Source organism: Peromyscus eremicus, chromosome 14 (assembly GCF_949786415.1).
Source record: "Peromyscus eremicus chromosome 14, PerEre_H2_v1, whole genome shotgun sequence".
NCBI lineage: Eukaryota > Metazoa > Chordata > Mammalia > Rodentia > Cricetidae > Peromyscus > Peromyscus eremicus.
The window spans coordinates 69,162,500-69,182,858 of NC_081430.1; the positions used below are offsets into that span (position 1 = coordinate 69,162,500).

General features: G+C 41.0%; 1 protein-coding gene across 1 annotated transcript in view; it reads left to right on the top strand.

Moving 5' to 3' along the window:
- Arid4a (AT-rich interaction domain 4A) overlaps positions 1-20,359 on the top strand; it is a 71,925-nt gene that overhangs the window by 18,476 nt on the left and 33,090 nt on the right. Inside the window, exons 6-11 of the mRNA XM_059279864.1 lie at positions 1,163-1,242; positions 1,326-1,420; positions 4,796-4,928; positions 8,241-8,320; positions 9,133-9,209; positions 10,384-10,550. Coding sequence (XP_059135847.1) covers positions 1,163-1,242; positions 1,326-1,420; positions 4,796-4,928; positions 8,241-8,320; positions 9,133-9,209; positions 10,384-10,550 — 632 coding nt within the window. The remainder of the gene's footprint in view (positions 1-1,162; positions 1,243-1,325; positions 1,421-4,795; positions 4,929-8,240; positions 8,321-9,132; positions 9,210-10,383; positions 10,551-20,359) is intronic.

Consider the following 20,359-nt stretch of genomic DNA (forward strand, 5'->3'; position numbering starts at 1 on the left):
ACATGCAGAATGATACTAAGTTTGGTTTGTGAGGCCAGGGATTGGAATTTTTCAAAGAATAGTGGTTCCTTTGTTATGCTTGATAGTGCTGCATACATAACCCTTACCCATACCCCCTCACACACTGGGGATCAAACTCAGGGTCTTGTGCCTACTGCGTAAGCATTCTATCACTGTGGCAGCCCGTATATTGTAATTTTGACACACATATTTTGGACAATAATATCTTTTTGATATTTCCTTTTTAATTACTTATAGCTTTTTCTAGTAAAAGAAAAAATTTGCATTATGGAAATTTTAGATTTGGGCAGCCAGGACTTCTAGTATAAGAAGTTATTTATTAGGCAAGTAAGTAGAAATAACATAATCTATCACCATTATCAGAAATCAGACACAGAGGAAGAACAAGGAGGATCTCTGTGAGTTCAAGGCCAGCCTGGTCTACATAGTGAGTTCTAGGACAGCCTGGTTTACATACTGAGTTCCAGGACATAGTGAGTTCCAGGACAGCCAGGGCTATGTAGAGAGACCCTGTTTCAAAAAATGTGAAAAAAGGGGGAAAAAAAAGAAGAAGAAATCAGACATTTGTGGAAAGTAGAGGTATTCCATTGAGAACTGTGCAGAAAAATTCCTGCCGCTTTGTTTTTTAGAGACCTGGTTTTATTCAGTCTAGGGTTGAAGGTAATTTTACATTTGTTCTCTGACTGAGACCATGTTAAGAGGGTGATCCTAGGGCTAGAGAGGTGGCTCAGCGGTTAAGAACACTGGCTGCTCTTCCAGAGGACCTGGGTTCAATTCCCAGCACCCATATGGCAGTTCAAACTGTCTGTAACTCCAGTTCTAGGGGATCTGACACCTTCACACCAATGCACATAAGATAAATTTAAATAAATTATTTTTTTAAAAAGGAGGGTGATTCTGCAGCGGAGCAAGTGGGGATACTTAATTAGTTGACTTATGGGGACAGCCACCTAACCTGTGATTGTTTGACATGTATAAAATGACATCTGTGGTGTATGCATTTTAGAAAGTTTTGAAAAATAGCTAAGAGATAGATAATGAGTATTCAGCTCTGAAATAGCAGTAATGGCATTGTTTACACCTAATTAGTTTTTAATTGAACTGACGTGCACAAGTTCTCAGACACCTTTTCTTGTTGCAGTATTTGATGATGGTGACGAGAGAACTCTGAGGCGCACCTCTCTTTGCCTGAAAGGGGAGAGACATTTTGCCGAGAGTGAGGTAAGGTGGTAGGGTTGATTTGTGAGCTGCAGCGGCTGATGGGGACGTGAAGTGGGAATTGAATTCATCTGTCTCTTCTGCAGACGCTTGACCAGCTGCCTTTAACAAACCCAGAGCATTTTGGAACACCAGTCATTGCCAAGAAGACGAACAGAGGGAGGAGGTCCTCACTTCCTATGTGAGTTTTTCACGTTTGGTTCATGTATTGATGCGTTAAAGCCTTCCACAGTTGACTTTCCCAGAATGGCCATGTTCTGTTGGGTAACATTTCCATAGCATATTGTAAGGAGGACATTGTACCCAGGGTAGGCTTTGTTCTTAATTACTCCCTTTCCTTTGCCCAGACATTACCAAAACTCCATTTTCCAAAAGACTCTTTCAACTTGTTTGACAACATCATTAACTGGTATGAGTTTCCATTACTAAGTAATTATTTGTAGTTTTTATCTTTTTATTTAAAAACAATTTTGAACTTAAAATAATAACACAAAGGGGTTCTTTGTGTCCTTTGACTAGATTACCCAGTTTTTAATATTTCTGGCCTGTTGTCTTCTCTTTCCATCTCTTTGTTATACTTATTATAATTAGTTTTCAGTTTTGTAATTTTTTTGTGTGGCCCTGGCTATAGACCAGGCTGTCCTTGAACTGACAGCTGCTCCTGCCTCTGCCTCCTGAGAGCTGGGTTAAAGGCGTGCGCCATCACCGCCTGACGAGTTTTATAATTTTATTTTACTGAGCAATGTGAAAGGAAGCAGAGAGCATAACAATCCTTTGCCTTTAAGTAAAATACTGATATCATAATCAGAAAATTCAATTTCACATGTGTACAATGTGTAACCCACAGCCAAATTCAGGATCATCTTGCCTCCTGGTCTAAAGTACTGGGCCTGCATGCCTGCACTACCTGGCTTACAAAGTTTACCTTAAGGAGAATTTTACCTCCTGCTGTCAGCTTTTCAAGGTCCATCTGTCCTCCTAGATGCCTTCAGAGCATCCTTTCAGGATCCAAACCAAGGTCACGTTCATGTGCTTCATTTCTGTGATTTGGTTTGTGAGTTCCCTTTAATCTGGAAACATTGGTTAGCTTTTTGTTGGTTGGTTTTCATAATACTGTCATTTAAGAGTACAGGCAAGTTGTGTGGGCTTATTGGTTTCTTTTAGTTTTGGGGTTTTTTTTGTTTTGTTTTGTTTATGGAGACAGGGTTTCTCTGTGTAGCCCTGGCTGTCCTGGAACTCACTGAGATCTGTCGGCCTTGGCCTCCTGAGTGCTGGGATAAAAGGTGTGTGCTACCATTGCCCGGCCAGGCAAGTTGTTTTGTAGACTGGTCTTCAATGCAGAGGTTTCATGTGTTTTTTATTTATAGTGTAAGATTATACATTTTTGACAGTATTAAGTGTTCTTCTCAGTGTAAGTACATCATAAATACATACTGTCATTTGTCCCATAACCGGTGACATTACCTTTGATCACCGAGTTAAATGTGGTTCCTGCCTAACTTCTGAACCTAGAGTTCTCTTAGTTCCCTTTTCTGCCTGGATAATTAAATAATAATCTATGTGGAGCTGCTTTGCTAGTAGATAGGCTGCTCTTTCTCCAGCCGTCATTCCTTCAGTGGCTTTATCACTCACTGAGGCTCCTTTGGTATAGCAGTACCGTTATGATAGCAACATGGTGATTTTGTAATTGTTTGGTTCCTGCCTCATTTTTAGTTACATTTAGTTACCATTTTCCTGGGCCAGTAGGGTGGCTCAGGGCTGAAGGCACTTGGGACCGGGTCTGACTATCTGAGTTTGATCCCTGAATGTCACAGGATGGGAGAAGAGGACCAACTCAGTGGGAGTTGTCTTTGGACCTCCATGTATGTGCTGTAGCACATGTGCAAGCAAGCAAGTACACACACACATGCACACATACATACACACACACACACACACATGCACACACACACATACACACACACACACACACACACACTGAATGGTTAAATGTAAAAATAAACTTTTTTAAAGAAAATCTTCCTTATCAGTATGTATTCATAGATTATAATTTTACTTAATGGGTTGTGATTCATTGTTTAAAATTTTTTATTTTGCTATTCAAGTTATTCCAGATCCAGCCAGTGGGCACCTCTCCAGGCTGGTTTGCATCCTTTTTATACATGTCTCCACTTCTTGAGTACATGGCCATTTCCTGGCACTGTGCAGTGTCATGAGTTCATGATCTTTATTTCCAGCCTCAAACCTTGACGTTTGCCTTTGTTCCTTTCGATAGGAAAGAAATATTTAGGAACCCAGATCCAGGTACTGGCTTTGTGCATTCCTGACGGAAGCATATATAACAAAGATGTAAAAAAGGCCAAGTCAGGCATACACGTGACAAACCAAAAAGCAGCCAGAGATCTTTGAGGCCCCTGACTGGAAATCTCAGTCCAGCCACTTAGTGGTTGTGTCTCCTTATTACAGTGACCATGTTTACATTATCTAATTCTAGTCCTCACACACACAAACAAATGCTACAAAATCCTGGTGCTAGTTCATAGCTGAGGACTATGGGGTTGATAATGTCCGCTAGTTGGGAGAGGATTATATAGTGCTATGTACGTTTTTTCATAGTGTAGCAAGTGCTCAGCATACGATAGTGATTTAATAAATCATTAATGTTCTGTGATACTTTTATTCCTAAAATAGCACTGTAGTCTTTAGTAATTATAATTTTTAATAAGTCGAGTAAACTGATATTTTAGCACAGGACACTCAAAAGCAAGTAGAGGCATTAGAACTAACAGGAAAATTAGTCACTGCAGAAAGGGAGACGTGGTGGTTCCTAGGCAATGAATCTGAGAGAGGAAGAAAGGAAAATACAAAAAGACAAGGAACCGAATACCTCCAGATCTTTTAATAGTTAACAGCATGGTATACCATAGTCAATGACAGATGTCAGTGTATAGTCATCAAGATTTTAAATGAGAGTGCACACTCATTTTTATTTAAAAGTATAGACTTATAATTAATGAATATTATGGACACTTAAGAGTAAATGACTATTTTCAAAACCCACTAGAAAATTAAACTTACATTATTTGGCCTCTGGCATTAAAAAACAGAAAGGTAATCTGTTTTAAAAGTGCATTTGGTAAGCAGGGAGTTGGTGGCTCTTGCCTTTAATCTCAGCACTTGGGAGGCAGAGGCAGGTGGATCTCTGTGAGTTCAAGGCCAGCCTGGTCTACAGAGCGAGTTCTGGGACAGCCAGGACTACATAAAGAAATCCTGTCTTGACAAAAACAAACAAACAAAAAAACCCAAAAGTGCATTGGTGATATAGTTAGGCTTCTCTGTCCTGGCGGGGAACCTGAGTCCAGGTATTCAGTGACGTGAACTCAGGAGTTACTCAGGTCGCTCAGTTCCTTGTGTGAGGCCAGAGAGTGCCCATCTCCTCAGCCCCGGTTAGAATGGCGAGGCGGCCTTGGGAGCCAGGCTGAGCATGCAGCAGTCCGCACTGATGGGACCGGTGATGGCTGTGTCAGCGTAACGACCAGGTTGTTCTGACTCTCAGCACTGAAGACGAAAAGGAGGAGGAGAGCAGTGAGGAGGAAGAGGAAGACAAGCGGCGTCTCAGCGATGAGTTACTAGGAAAGGTTGTCCGGGTGGCGCCCACGGCCGAGAGGACTGAGTGGTACCCTGCTTTGGTAAGTGAAGTGTCATTGCAAATTAGTCAGCTGTGTTTCTTGTTGAAAATGGCTTTGAAAAACTTATTGGACATATATTGGAAATATTACAAATTTAATGAAGATTTTGTTATGTGTTTAGAAATTAAAAGTCAGGTCTACAGAAACTGGCCATTGTCTTTGATTACCCATTCTCGGTTATCATTTATTGACATCTCTCAGGTGTGTTTCCTCTGATGTGTTCTTCATTCTGTCCCTTTACCGTTTTACATCTTCAGTGCTTCTAGGTTGATCCCTAACCCTTTTTATTGTTTGTCTCACTCTGTAGGTTAAGCTGGCCAGGAACTTACTGTGTAGCCCAGGCTGGCCCCAAATTCATAGCTATCCCCCTGTTCCAGTCTCTAAAGTTGTAGACTATGGTATGAGCCACCATACCTAGCCTCTTAATCTTTACTACATTCAGACTACATATCTAGATCCAAGTTATGAGGAGAAATCATTTCAAATCAGTGATAACCTCACACAATTTCCATTCTGCACGTGGTGCTGCACGGCCGTAATCCCAGAACTCAGGAGTCCAACAAGACGTTTGCTCCGGCCTAGCAGCTGGACGCTAACTTGGTATAACTAGAGCTTGTCTAGCGGTGATGTTGCACACCTTTAATCCCAGCACTCAGGAGGCAGAGGAGGTGGATCTCTGTGAGTTCAAGGCCAGCCTGGTCTACAGAGTGAGTTCCAGGACAACCAGGGCTACACAGAGAAACCTGTCTCAAAAAAAAAAAAAAAAAAAAAAAAAAAACCCAAAAACAACCAAAGAGAAGGTATATAGTAATTTTTTTAGTACTGGGACATAAACTAGAATAAGGACATAATAGAGAGGAAAGATGCACTTAGATTTTTTTTAAGTTTTAGAAATGATAGTCTTTGAACAATAGAGGATATTTTATGAGAGGAAGAAGACCTCTTAGTGGTATTTATCTCCCAGAGGGTCCTCTTTGACTGACTGTCAAGTGAGAGCTGGGGAGACGAGACTACAACCGTAAATATAACTGACCCCTGAGACAGAAGGGTCTTCACCTGGTCCCCGGAACAGCAGGAGATAAGAACGGCATTAGCGCTGCACGTTTGGGGATGTTCATAAGAGTTTGCTTGCCCCGTGGTTAGACAGACCGGAAGTGACAGGAGTCACTATAGAAGCCGTTAGTTCACAGGCGATGGAATGAGGCTTAGGGTTGTTTATTCGTCCTCCGAGGCTTTGCTGCTCCTCCTGTTCTGGCCTGCTGGGGCCAACTCTGTCCTTCACTAGTGTGCTGAACCTGGTGTACCACTGCACCATCCTCCCATTGTGAGATGTGTGCGTGTGCACGCTCACAAGTGTGCACACATGCGTGCATATGTGTGTGTGTTAGGTTGACCCTCCATCACACTGCTGACTCTTGAGGATAAGCACAACCACTCTACTAGTCTGGCAGTTACTAGCACCTACTGGGCATGCATTTCTATCTGGTGTTAAGGTGTGACCATGCCTGTAATCCTAGCACAGAAATTATTTACTAATGACACTCGTAAGGTGTTTGTTTACTTTCAAAAGCTAGATTTAAAAAAGCTTTTGTTAGGTCTTTCTTTAATGACGAATTGAAAACTGTTCATACCCTGATAAAGAAGATTTTGCATGATTTTTAATAGACGGATTTTAAAATAGATGCATATTCAGTTCTTTTTGGCTTTTCCAGACAGGGTTTTTCTGTATAGTTTTGGTGCCTGTCCTGAATCTCACTCTGTAGACCAGGCTGGCCTCGAACTCATAGAGATCCTCCTGGCTGTGCCTCCCGAATGTTGGAATTAAAGGCGTGCGCTGCCACCACCACCCAGCTTCAGGTATATTTTTTAAACTGACCCTCGAGAGAGATGAGATGCTTCAGTGATTAAGAGCATATACTGCTCTTGCAGAGGACCCAAATGCAGAACACCACATGGGGAGGCTCCCAGCATCCACCGGGGTCCGACACCACTGGTCTCTGAGTGCATGCCTGTGCACACACAATTAAAAATAACTCGGGAGATGGAGACAGGCAGAGCTCTGTGTGTGAGCTTGAGGCCAGTCTGATCTACATAGCAATTTCCAGGCTACATAGCGAAACCCTGTTTCAAAAGAAACAAAAATCCTTACCACTTCCACCAATTAAAAAAAAAACAAACAAAACTAGTGCAGATCACACATTCATGCCAGCCATGGTACCTCCCACCTGCAGTCTGCCATTGGTAAAGAGGGAGGAGTTCCGGGGTCAGTCATCCTTGCTACATTGTATATTGAGGCCAGCCTGGGTGGGCTGTAGAAGTCTGTATCTGAAAAAAAAATAGAGAACAGCTCACCTATCCATAAATGTTACTGCTTTGGATACAAAATAGTCTTGGGCCAGGAGATCCTTCCAAGGTAAGGAGCTCACACCAAGCCTGTAGCCTGATCTTGATCCCCAGGACCCCCATGGGGGAAGGAAAGAAAGTATTATAACAAGTACTAACCCTCACAGAATGCTGTGACACATGTGTGCCCTCCCACACAAGTAAGTAAACGTAATAAAAAATTTTCATTTAGCTAAGAATTTTTAAAGCAATAATATTTTAATTTATATTTTGTTATTTATTTTATTTTATCTAATGACTATGTTAAGTATCTAGAAAGCTAATGAAATCTTTTTTTTTATTAATATTTTAAATTCTATTTCTTTATGTATGGGGTGTTTTGCCTGCATGTATGTCTGTGTACCTCAGGGTGGTGGTACCCGTGGAGGCCAGAAGAGGGTGTCAGATTCCCTGAACTCAAGTGACAGACAAGTGTGGCCATCATGTGGGTGCTGGGAACAGAACCTGGGTCTTCTGGGTCCTCTCAACTGCTGAGCTTTCTCTCCAGTCCCCCTGTCCCCTAGGTTATTTTTAAAATCACATACTGGCGAGTTGGCTCAGTAGCTAAAGATGCTTGCCACTAACTCTGACAGCGTGAGTTGGCTCCCTTGGAGACCCATGTGGTGAAAGGAGAGAACCACGTCTTACAAGTTGTACATTAACCTACATGAGCGCCATAGCATACTTGAACTCTCCCTGCCCTGCACACAAATGAATAGGCATAGTAGAAAGGTTAAACATAGTCTAAGTTAGGGATATAACTCAGTGATTGGGTGTTTCTCTAACATACGAAAGGCTTTGGGTTTAATTACTTAGAACTTCAAAAAAATTTTTTTTTTTTTTTAGTAAATAAGTAAATAAATGTGGTTTTTTTGTCTTTGTTTTTTTTCTGAGCAAGGGGAGTCAGTAGATTCTGAATTTGTATTCCAGGTCATCTCTCCCAGCTGCAATGATGATGTCACAGTGAAAAAGGATCAGTGTTTAGTTCGATCATTTATTGATTCTAAATTGTGAGTAATGAAACACCCGGTAATGATTCATGGGAATGGGACATGGTGATTGGCCACCCACTGTAAAGGCGAGTCACTCCAGATGGAATTGAGAAGTTATTTAAGTTTTTATATAGGGTTTAAGTTTTTATATAGGGTACTTTTAGCTGATACATTTTATATAAAAATTAAACAATAAGTGAGAACAGTATATTAAAGACATTTATTTGTTAATAAAGTGTGTATAGTTTTTTAATTGAAAAATTCTGGATTTTTATCATGTGCTATTTCATATTATGAATTATGAAACTTCTTAATAGACATTTTATTAGTAGAATAATTACTTCCATGTTTTATTTTAAGAAACAGACTTTTAGAAACTTTCCCTTAATTTCATGGTTTTTTCAACTAAAACAGTAAAATTAAGTATATATTTGTTATTCTCTGTGAAAAATATATAATATATAACAATCATAAGAATATTTTAACAAATTAACAAAAATTAGGAAATACTGAACAAAATAGGTGTTAACTGAAATAACTATGTTCATAGAAACTGTTGTCTATAGGAAGGTTGTATATTCGGAACTATTGTGAATTTGTTGCTCTCAAATAAGAGTACTTTGAGGTCATAAAACTTAAAAAATACTAGCTTTGTTTATATTATCTCCAATACTTTATTAAGGATTGGGATATTCATAGCCTACAACTTTTAAAACACTATTTACAAAATAATTTTGATTCTTGAGGTCTTATGTATGTATTAATGTGGACTGTTTAAATGGTGTTTTTTACTTAATAAGTAGTTCTCCCCGCTTTGTTCTTTTTCATAGTTACTCTATAGCAAGAAAGGACATTAAGGAACTAGACATTCTCAGTCTACCAGAATCTGAGCTCTGTGCTAAGCCAGGTAAAAGAAGCTGAGTCAGCGTATCATTTCATGCTGTGACTGTGTCCGGAGACTCACATATGGAACAGTACTGACTAGTCTCTGTTATTACCACATTAACTCTTTGGAATTCTTTGTCCAGCCTGTGGTCCGTGGACTCATGTGGTCCAGTACAAAATCATTAACTTAAAACAATGAGTCGTTGGGCTTCTTCCTTCTCTTGATGCTGGGTTGCGTGGTTCCTGAGTGTGAACCTCACAGATAATGTGTTGAACACACCCTTACTTAATGGCATTTTTGTCATGTCTCGATAAAATACTCGGTTTGTAAATTTTACAAATTTAACTTTGCATGTGTGGTCAGTAATATTTCTTTTTTGGTTTTTGAGTCATGATTTCTCTGTGTGGCCTTGGCTGTCCTTGAACTCACTCTGTAGACCATGCTGGCCTTGAACTCACAGAGAGCTCCCTGCCTCTGCCTGAGTGCTGGGATTAAAGCTGTGTGTCACCACCACCTAGCAATATTTCTTCTTTTTGAAGGGTACGGGAGAGTGTCTTTCTACATAGCCCTGGTTGTCCTGGAACTCACTATTTAGACCAGTGTCCTTGAACTCACAGAGCTCCACCTACCTTTGCCTCCCGAGGGCTGGGGTTAAAATCGTGCACTTGCCCACCTGGCTGACCATTATTATCTAATAGTGGGGCTGGAGAGATGGCTCAGTGGTTAAGAGCGCTTACTACTCTTGCAGAGGACCCAGGTTTGGTTCCCGGCACCCACATGGCAGTTCACAGTCATCTGTAATCAGTTCCAGGGGATTTAATGCCAGTGGATATCTACAGGTAGAACACTCACATAAAATAACTAGAAATCTTTTTTCTAAAAGACTGTTTCTAATCTCTGCCAGACATGGTTTCACTTGGGAGGTAGAGGCCTGTGGGGCACAAGATCCGGGCTAGATTGGGCTACACAGTGATGGTTGAGACCCTGTGTCACAACAATAAATAAACAAAAATTCCAGCGGACTGTCAGAAAGGCTACATAATCTTGTAACTCCTGACACACTCAGATGCCCTGTACTATTTTGTGAACGATGGCTGGGTATGGACTGAGCTTTCTGACCCTGAATGCCATGCATCTCCCTTAATTCCATGCTCTTCATCCTGTGGGAACAGCTGAAGTCCATGTTTCCTTTCAGGGCTCCGGAGAGCAAGTGTCTTCTTAAAAGCTAGAATCGTTCCTGATAATTGGAAAATGGATATAAGTGAAATCCTCGAGTCATCCAGCAGTGATGATGAAGACTGCCCAGCTGAGGAGAATGAAGAGGAGAAGAAGGAAGAGCCCAAAAAGGAGGAAGAAGAACCGGTAGGTTCGATTCCATGCAACGTGGAGACTTTTTTTTTTTTTTGCTTTCTAGTGAAAATAGTACCTCCATGTGTTTGTTCTCCGTCTAGATTTTCTGTTGTTGGTTTTTGTTTGAAACTTTTCTTAGCTTAATTTGGTTGAGGAGTGTTGTGGCTGTTCAGCTCATAGTGCAGTGTAGGAATCCGCACCGGTTCTTAGGGTGAAGTTACCAAAAAGTGCTTTTTAGGGACAATCAACAAGATTAGGGGTATGGGGGCGGGGCGCTAGGTGTTTCTGTGTGTTCACTGTCAGTGTGTGAAGTGATTGTCACCCCGCTCTCAGGGTGCTGAGAGAGTCAGAAAGGTGCTGTCCAGAGCTGGTACAGCTAAACCGGAGCTGAGGGATTTGAACCCAGGGCTCGATTCTCCTAACTTGGAAACCTTCTAGGAAATCTTAATTACACCTAAAGAAAAATTCTTCTGGAGTCTTGGCAAATCATAGAAGAGATTTAGGTTGTATTTTTATCAGGAGTGGTTTTCTTTGTAATGTTGCTGTGTTGTTCATAGGCTGATTATAGAAATCATCCATGAGTTACCATGGTTGCTCACATGGTGTTTGTCTGTTTATTCACCAGTGTTTTGTTAACTGGGATAAATATTCTAGTGTGATTTGGGTTGTTGAGAGGCAAAACAAAGAGCATGAGTTTACTGAAAAAGAAGATCTATTTGAGCATGAAAAAAATTAGCCCTGGAAATGTGGGCTGCTTTTGTTTGTTGAAATGCACAAATGTGCACTTCTGGAATGCCGGGAGTGGACTTGTGTGTGAGGAAGAGTACATGCTAGCTCTCTCCTTTGACTCCCCTACAGCATTTGGCTTTTTACACTCTGGAATCAGAATGGCGGTTCATACTTCCAGGCTGCCTACAGAGTTGCCATAGTAACATGCTGTTGGTTTTAAGTGAGCATGCTCAGAAAGACAGGAAGGTTTAGCAGAGGCTTGGCAGGTTGCCAATGGAGGTTTGCCAGCCGCTTTGAAATGGGCTGCCTTTCTTTCCCTTTCATGTAATGTCTGATTTTTATGTGGAGGAGAATGTAAGTAGTGCTGTATAACCCTGCGGACGCTGTGCCCTAAGAGGGACAGCAGAGATTTGCCAATCAGCCTGGCATGTCCAGACCCTGCACTGACTAAGTAGAAGTGGAAGCTAACCATTTTGCATTTGAAAGGAAATGCAGCACATAGGTAAGATTTTTTTTTTTTTTTTAAATATTTAGTTATTGTTTGGATTGCCAAAAATGGGATTAGGTTAAAAATTTAGGTGTTGATTATGTGGCTGATGTGGTGGAGCTTATAACCAAGCGTAATTGTTTCTTGTAAAAAAAGACAGGAGGAATCTATTTTTAGAGGATTAGAGGGTAAAGGGTATTTTTCTCAACCATAAGATAGCTTTAGGAATGACAGTCAGGAGACATTTGTAAAATCCAGGATTTAAAGACTGAATATTGGATGTGGTAGCTGTATTTTATCTGAATTTAGGTTTAGGTTGTGTGTTTCAGGGTAAATAGGCCACATTTTCAGGGTGTGAACTGTTAACAGTTTGTGGTTTAGCTTCTGGATTTTTATTTAACATCAATTAGGATCTCATATTGCCAAATGCCGAAAAAGGGTTAGTCTCTTTATTTTTGCTAATACTTTTAATAGGTGTTCCTTCCAGAATGCATTTTACCTACCCTTCAAAAATACCTTGAAATTTTAAACAAAGAGGCTAAAAAGAGCTTTGTAAGAAGTTGCAGAGGGTACCTATAAAATAGTAAATAGTGCTCATGTTACAGTGATTAATTTTATAATATTGTAATGTTTCATTCAAGCTGGGAGTGATAAATGTTAGTAAAAATGAATAGAGCAGAGGCTATTATTTGAATGTAATAGTAAAGAAAAATTAAAAGATAAGGACACTTAGAAAAATAGTATCTTTTTACTATATGTTACTTATGAACTTGCTAAAATTTATGAGCATGGTTGCTTTAGTCTAAAAAATAACAGCAAAAAAAAAATCACAAAATGCAGGCATGATTCTTACAGTTTCTTTTAAATTATTTTTCAGATGCTCATTTTCATAGCATTTGCTTTATTGATACATACTTGTTGTAAACTAGTTCTCTGGCCACCTTGGTGGGTTTTCTTGAGTGAGATTTAGGTTGTTATAGGGGAAAAAATGAGCTGCATTTTCCTTGCTCTTGCTTTTGAGTGAGATTTAGTTGCTGAATCATTCTAACTTGTCTTGAAGAATAATTGTAAAACATTTAATATACTGATCACCTAAGAAATGCTTTAAACTATACATAGCAAAGGGAGAAACATGAGTATGGTGTATAGTGGATAATCTGATAAGCCAGGGCCTACCTGGCTTAGTCATTCTGGGCCTTTCCCACACCAGTGAGGCTAAGCTGTTGTATTGCATTACAGATCATGATTCTACCTAAGATGTATCCATAGTGTACTTCTTAGGAGGACTGGACGATGCTTTACAAGAATCCAAAGATCCTTTGTAACGTTTTGTAAGCCGTTAAACTGCACAGTAGATTGTCACCCAGTGTAGACTAGCAGGCAAGCGTCTGCAGCAGAATCCTACAAGTGTTGGCCACCTCTGCAGTGAGAATGAGCAGTAGCCTCTGTTTACCCATCGCATGTCAGATGTTGAAACATAAGTGGGAGCAGGAAGATTTGAGAGTCTACAGCTGTATAATGGAGCAGTAGCTTTTTTATTTAATACTTTATTTCCTGCTCATATGCTACTGCAGGATTTGAGAATAAGCAGTATGTCTCATACTGTGCTTGGGAAGAGAATCTGACAGAAAGTAGTTCCTGTCTGTATTGGTAACTGCAACAAATAGACAGTTATGCTGGAGAAAACCTAGAGATTATCTTGTGGGTGTTATTTAAATGTCTTTGTTAAGAGAAAAAATTTTAAGAAAATTTTATATTAGAAAAGACATTGCTAAATTTTTTTGAGCTTGGAAATTTATTGGAAAGTCCAGAGTAATATAAATAATGATAACTGTTATTCACTTTTCTTGACTTATGATTATATTGGATAAATATAGGAGAATTTTCTAAAGGTAAGAAGTTAGAAGATTAATTATCAAGAGGAATTTAACTAGTTTTAGCTTAAATCATCATTGATTTAATGGCTTTGTGTTTCAGATTTCATGTTTAGCAATGAAAATTAAACGGAGTGAAGTTTTTATAAGAACTGCTCTTTTTAGTCTAATGTATTGATACACGCATTTCTCCAATCTTGAGAATTTTCTAGGAGTTACCATTACATTTGGTACCCAAGATAATTTTCCATTATTGTAAAAGTCATAAGTGCTTGAGTTTTTTAATTCCTAGAAATATGAATATTAATTTTTTGGTATTTAAATCAAATGTCACCTGTGCCAATCTATGACCGAGTAGATTAAAGACATTTGCTGATGATTGTTCAAAATCACTTTGTATATAGATCCACAGTAAATACCTGATAACTCAGGAAAACTGTCAGTAAAAGCTAAAGGTTCTTAAATGTAATAAAAAATATTATAGCTATATCAAATAACTTCAATTAAACTAAGCTTTAAGTAAATCTGAAACACCAACCTTCAATGAATAACTTAGATACTCACTTACATTCAAATATAACAACTTGCTTAAATTTAGACTACTAAACAAGGAAATAAAAAATGTCCTAACTGTAGGCTGGAGAGATGGCTCAGGGGTCCAGAGCACTGCTGATCATGAAGGCCCTCTGTTTGGTACTTAGCACCCACATGGCAGTTTACAACCACCTCTAACTCCAGCTCCAGGGGATCCAGTGCCACCTTTTGGTCTCCTCAGGTACTGCATGCATATGATACACTTGTGTACCTGCAGGCAAAACACGCATACACATAAAATAAATAAATAAATCTCTTTTGAAAAGTCTTAATGAGTTTTGAAGAATCTTCACTGTTTTAGCTTAAAGCTTGAACCACACTAATTCACCTAATGAGACCGATGAGGTTTATACATTTGTTCACACAAATACAGCTACATTTTCAAAATAATTACTGTGTATAGGTATTATATCTGCATGTGTGTCTATGCACTGCTTTCATGCCTGGTGCCTATGGAGGCCAGAAGAGGGTGTCAGATCCCCTGGAACTGGAATTACAGATGGTTGTGAATCACTGTGTGGGTGCTGGGAGTTGAACCTGGGTCCTCCAGACGAACAGCCAGTGCTCTTAATGGTGGCGCCATCTCTCCAGCCCTCTCATACAGCTCTATTTTTTTTTAACACTTTTTATGTAATGATACTTTATATCTGTGTCATCTAAGAGGTTTGAGTGATATGAAAAACTTATAGCCCCAATATCGTATCCTGATGGTTACATACACCGTATGCACCATTTCAAATGGAAAACCGTTAACGGCAGTAGTTTACGAGTCATATCGTTGTTTTAAGGAGACGTTGTTAAGTTGTGAAACAGTGTCTTACTGTGACTGTATCACATCCTTTGGGCCCCTGGAAGTGCTCTACATGTGTGTAACAGTGAGGGATGGTACGCCTGTAAATTTTAGGATCAGGTGGCCTTGGGTCTCCAACTATCGCGGGTCAGTTCGGTGTCTGGGATCAGGTCATCTTCTTTGAATGTCACCGTGTCTCCACCCCTGGAAAGAAACTCCTAAGTTCCAATGGGAGCAGCCTTTTCCTTTAAGCCTTATACACTACACGGGAGTAGCTTTAGAGCCCACAGCGGGCCGCCCTTGGGCCCAGTCGCCAGTGTGGCATGTCTGAGAGCCGGGTCCCTGGGGTTCTGCCCTGGATCAGGAAGTCTTTGCTCCTCGAACCCTTCCCATTCTGTTTGTACTTCTGGTCCTGGCGTCCCCCACCTGCTGCCCATGCTTGCCCTCCAGCCAGGCTGCTCGGTTACACGCGGCGTCCCTGACTCCTCATGACTGTGTCATCACAGCCAGAGCAACTTTGCTGACAGTCACCAGAAACCTTCAGCCAAGCAGAAGTGTGTCCTAGCTCATCTTACTCCTTAGCAGCATTCAGCTCTCATGATGTGACATTTGGTTTCTGGGTTACTTCCCAACCAAATGATAGAATAACTCTGAATCTATATGCACATCTCAGCTGTCTCTTAGCGACAGACTCTTAGATTAAACTGTTCATGGGAATTTCTTTTTATTTGGAAGTATTCAAACTCACTATGCACACAGCCTCACTTACCTTCTTTTCTCCTTCCCCGGCCATTCCTAATTTATTTTAGTAGAAGCACCATACCCAGTTGCCAAAGCTAGATACACGGAATACACGGACGGCATCTGGATTCTTTTCTTGGTCCTCCCCACCCAATCCATTTAGGCACACAAATCCTTTGTCTTCTACCAACTTGAGTAGTTCCTTAGTCTGCCCACTTCTTTCAGTAAATACTCTGCCAGCCACTGTCTTCCCCTAGACTAATGCGGTGGCACCTCCCTGCTGGTGTGTTCACACTTACCCTCCTCCATGCCCGTCTCTGCACTAGATCTGAAGTCAGTTTTTTAAAAACAGAAACTACATGTGATCCCTTGGGGAATAAAATAATTTTAGGGCACAAAAGAGGTTGTGGTTTTTACCTTTTTGAATTGAAATATTTCTAAAGCATGTTATGTAATGCCATCTCTCTTTCAAAGCAGTGTGCTAAGCATTACTTAATGTCACATTTATTCCAGGTCTATTTATACAGGTAATTCACTGTTGTCAGAGCTCTTGGACCTTACACAAATATTGCCCACTTAATTTTGTAAACTTATTTTTCTTGTTTTGTATTGACTTATTTGTGTATGCGTACATTTATTTGGGTGGAGGAGGCAGGTATATGCCATAGGGTCTGTCTCAAGGCTAGAGGACAACTTTTAGAAGTGGATTCTCTCCTACCATGTGGGTCCTGCTACTTTTGCTTAAGGCTTAGTAGCAGCCACCCTTCCCGACTGAGCCATCTCACCTCTGATTTAAGGCAGGAGCTCTGGAACCTGGGATGTCTTCAGACTTGCTCTGTAGCTGCCGATGACCTTGAACTGCTGCTCCTCCTCCTCCTCCCTGTACCTCCCAAGTGCTGGGATTACAGCTCTAGCCCACCGGTTCGCGCTCAGCTGTCAGCTTTTGTACTTGAAACTCTGTCCATCGAAGATCAAGATTTTACACTCTCCCTCCCTCCCTCCCTCCCTTTCCATCTCCCTCTCTCGTTTTTGGGAGATGGGTGTTGCCATGTACCCAGGCTGCCCCTGTGCTCACGCAGGTCTCCTGCCTCAGAGTGCCCAAGACTGCGGCGGCGCAGGTCACCCACTGTGCCACGCTTTTTCTTCTTACATTTTTTTTTTTAGATTTTTTTTATTTTATTTTATGTGTATGAGTTTTGTTTGAATGTATGTTTGTACACTATGCGCGTGCTTGGTGTCCACAGAAGTCAAAATAAGGCATCAGATCCCCTGGACGGGAGTTACAGATGATTGCGAAACACTGTGGGTACTGGGAACCAAATCCTTTTCCTGCAAGAGCAGCAAGTGCTCTTAACTGCTGAACTCTCTCTCTAACCATTTAAAAATTTTAAGGACTTTCTTTTTAAATTGAAGTCTTTCGTAACTGTTTCACTGAGGTGTTGTGATCTGTTATATCAAAACATCAGCCACCAGGAAGATGCATCTTTTCTTATCTTTGTTAAAATAGGCAACTCTGTATTTGAACAAGTGAAGATGACTAACCCGAATAATGTCCTGCTTATTTTACAGACTTGTTGGGTTTTTTTTGTTTGTTTGTTTTGGTTTTTTTTTTTGGTTTTTCGAGACAGGGTTTCTCTGTGTAGCTTTGCGCCTTTCCTGGAACTCACTTGGTAGCCCAGGCTGGCCTCGAACTCACAGAGATCCGCCTGGCTCTGCCTCCTGAGTGCTGGGATTAAAGGAGTGTGCCACCACCGCCCGGCTGACTTGTTGGTTTTTAAATGAAAGCGGCATAACCCTCTTACCAGTTATATGTATGTATATTTCAGAGAGAGAGAGAGAGAGAGAGAGAGAGAGAGAGAGAGAGAGAGATTATGGAGGGAACTTAGACACTAGCAGTACCTTCTCTGTTTTCTAATTTTTTCTTAGGAGAACACTTAGGCTGAGGTTCCACAAGCCCTTCAGGGTTTGGGTCTCTTCTTTCCTATGCTGTAAATGAACCCAAGGCATGCCAGGGACTTTGTTTTCCACCCTTCCTCCCCAGGGGACCCAGACAGGCAGCACTGAGAGTCTGGCCCATATTAAACCCTCATCACCTAGTTTCTGAATAAATGAAGAAGTGTGGATTATATAAAATCTTGCGAAATTACTGTTTGAAACAAGGTGTCGGACTGTTGTTTGAAGGTTAATTAGAACAGTCTTTGACACGACTTCTCTTTTCTTCAAAATGTCTCTTCTTAGACAGTATACTCTAAGTAATCTCTCTCATACTCTTGTGGTTTTTAAATAACTTTTTCCTTTGACCAATTTGAGATTTTCTGGACCTTGTCAAAGAGTTCTTCTCTAACAATACTTGTTTGTAATCGGCCCACTGGAAACCTTTAATAGCTTTCAGCCCCTATCAGATGAACACTAGATTTTGGTGTCAGTTTTGCTGCTTTATGGCTTTTCATCACTGTCCTTTGGAAGTCTGGCGTTCACGGGTTGACTCCTGTTCACGTTCTTATTTTCACCTTCCCATGTCTCCCTGCTGCCGCTCAGATGCTGCTCGGAAGCTCCAGTTGCAGCCTTGGGCGTCTGAGTTAAATGCTGGCCTTGTGTTCCTGTTTCTCTTCTCACTGCTGACTGTCACAGGGTAAATACAGTGAAATTAAACTAGTGGTGATGCTCACTTGTAATTGCAGCACTCTAGTCAGGGGCAGAGGCAGGAGGACAGCTACAAGTTCCAGGCCAGCCTCCATGTGTATTTTGACAGTTTGAATAATTCCTGATTTACAGTCAGTAGAGTAGATTTTCTAGCCAGGAACCTTAACAGCAAACATGAGGTGTGTTACTTCATTTGTAGCACATGCCTGTAATCTCAGCACTTGGACAGGAGGATTGCTGCTGTTTCCAGGCTAGCCTAGATTGCAGAAGAAAACACTCAAAAAAAAAAAAAAAGTAACAAATTGTATTTATCTTCCCATAAAGTGGAAAAAATCCATTTGTCACTAGAATCTATGCCATTTCTGAATGAGCATTCATTCCCAGAGGTGTGTGAGGAAGGTACAGGGGAGCGGTCTTGCCAGTCACCTGTGTCTGAAGACATCTGGAGCCATCCTTCCCCTTCCCTGCTTTCATGGCGTTGTTGCTGAGCGTTGGTTGTTAGCAGCCAGTGTGAATCACAGAAGGAAAGTCTTCTCAACTCAGTTGCAAAAATGTCTTTTCATCACACAGTGACTGTCTAACTACATGCAGTCATCAGAGATGAACGCCGTGAATACAGTAACCACGCCCCAAAGCTCACAGGCCTCCTGAGCACAGCCAGCATGGATAAGAACGAAAGACAAAAGAAAGCAACCAACAGAACCTCTCACCCTTAACTCTCTCTTTCCCCTTCTCCTTCACCGAAGGCAAGATTTACAGCATCCTCCTCCTCTTCCTTGTGGACTGCTGTGATGGCTTCCTCTTCCTCTTCAATGTGTCAGTCCCATTCATGGCTGAGAACTGTAAAACACGCACCTAATTCTTTGGAAACTTCATATCTCCTATGGTTCTCTGTGTAGCCCTGGCTGTCCTGGATCCTCCTGCCTCTGTTCCCAGATGCTGAGATTACAGGCGTGTGCTCCGGGCAAGTTCAGTTCTTTATCACATTGTCCTTTTCTGATCACAGCGTCCCTCAGACCCATCTCCTGCTGCTTGCTGTACGGGGACTACCAGCCACACTGAAAGGCTTTCTTCAGTGTTAGACAGCAGCTCCACCCCAGCAGAACTGGTCATTCCATCCCTGTTCCCGCACTCTGCACTTACACATTATGTGGTGTTGGCCTCTTCTGCCTGTCTACATCACTTTCCAAAATCAAAGCAGCAAAAATAGAAGGTGCCATGTGCTCTGATTTTCATCCACAGTGCTTTTGTACAACTCCTGAGTTATGCTTTAATGGTTAAGAAATACTGGAACTTAAAGACATAATGCCTCTTGTCAGAAAAGTCAAAATCTGATAGTGTAGACAAACAGCTACTTGTAATACTAAGTAGAATATAGGGTGCCCATAACATTAGACATTTCTTAGCATTATAATCGTATACATGTATTGTCTGTATCCTTAAAATCCTCTTCCTTGAGCTGGTGTTTTGACTGAGTGTGTAGTTACTCTTCCAGTGCTTGATATCACGAAGGGAGGGAGGCTGATAGTTCAGAGAGTCCTCTCCCTTCCTCCTTCTTCCTGCTCTTTCCCACACCTACGTCCTTGAACAATGCAGCCGCCTGGCTCCCAGTCAGGAAAGAGGTGCCTGCAGGGTGAGACGGACGCGTGGACAGCGACAGCAACCCAGTAGCAGATCTGAATCCCAGACAGAGGCAGCTTTTAGGACAGGGAGGCATCTTCTAGTGTATGTAACACAGCTCCTTAAAATGATGGTGAGGCATTCCTTAGGAGATGATTTATTTTTTGGTGGAAATTTCCTTTCAAAAAAGTAGGTATATGTAAATTGAATTTTTTATTGATTTTGTTTCTGTATCTTAAAACTGTACTTAAGTTTTGTGACATGGTTCCTCACAGAGTCTAAAATACTCTTTATTATTCACTAACTCGATGCCTTTAAGCTATCACTTTTTAATCTGTAAAAA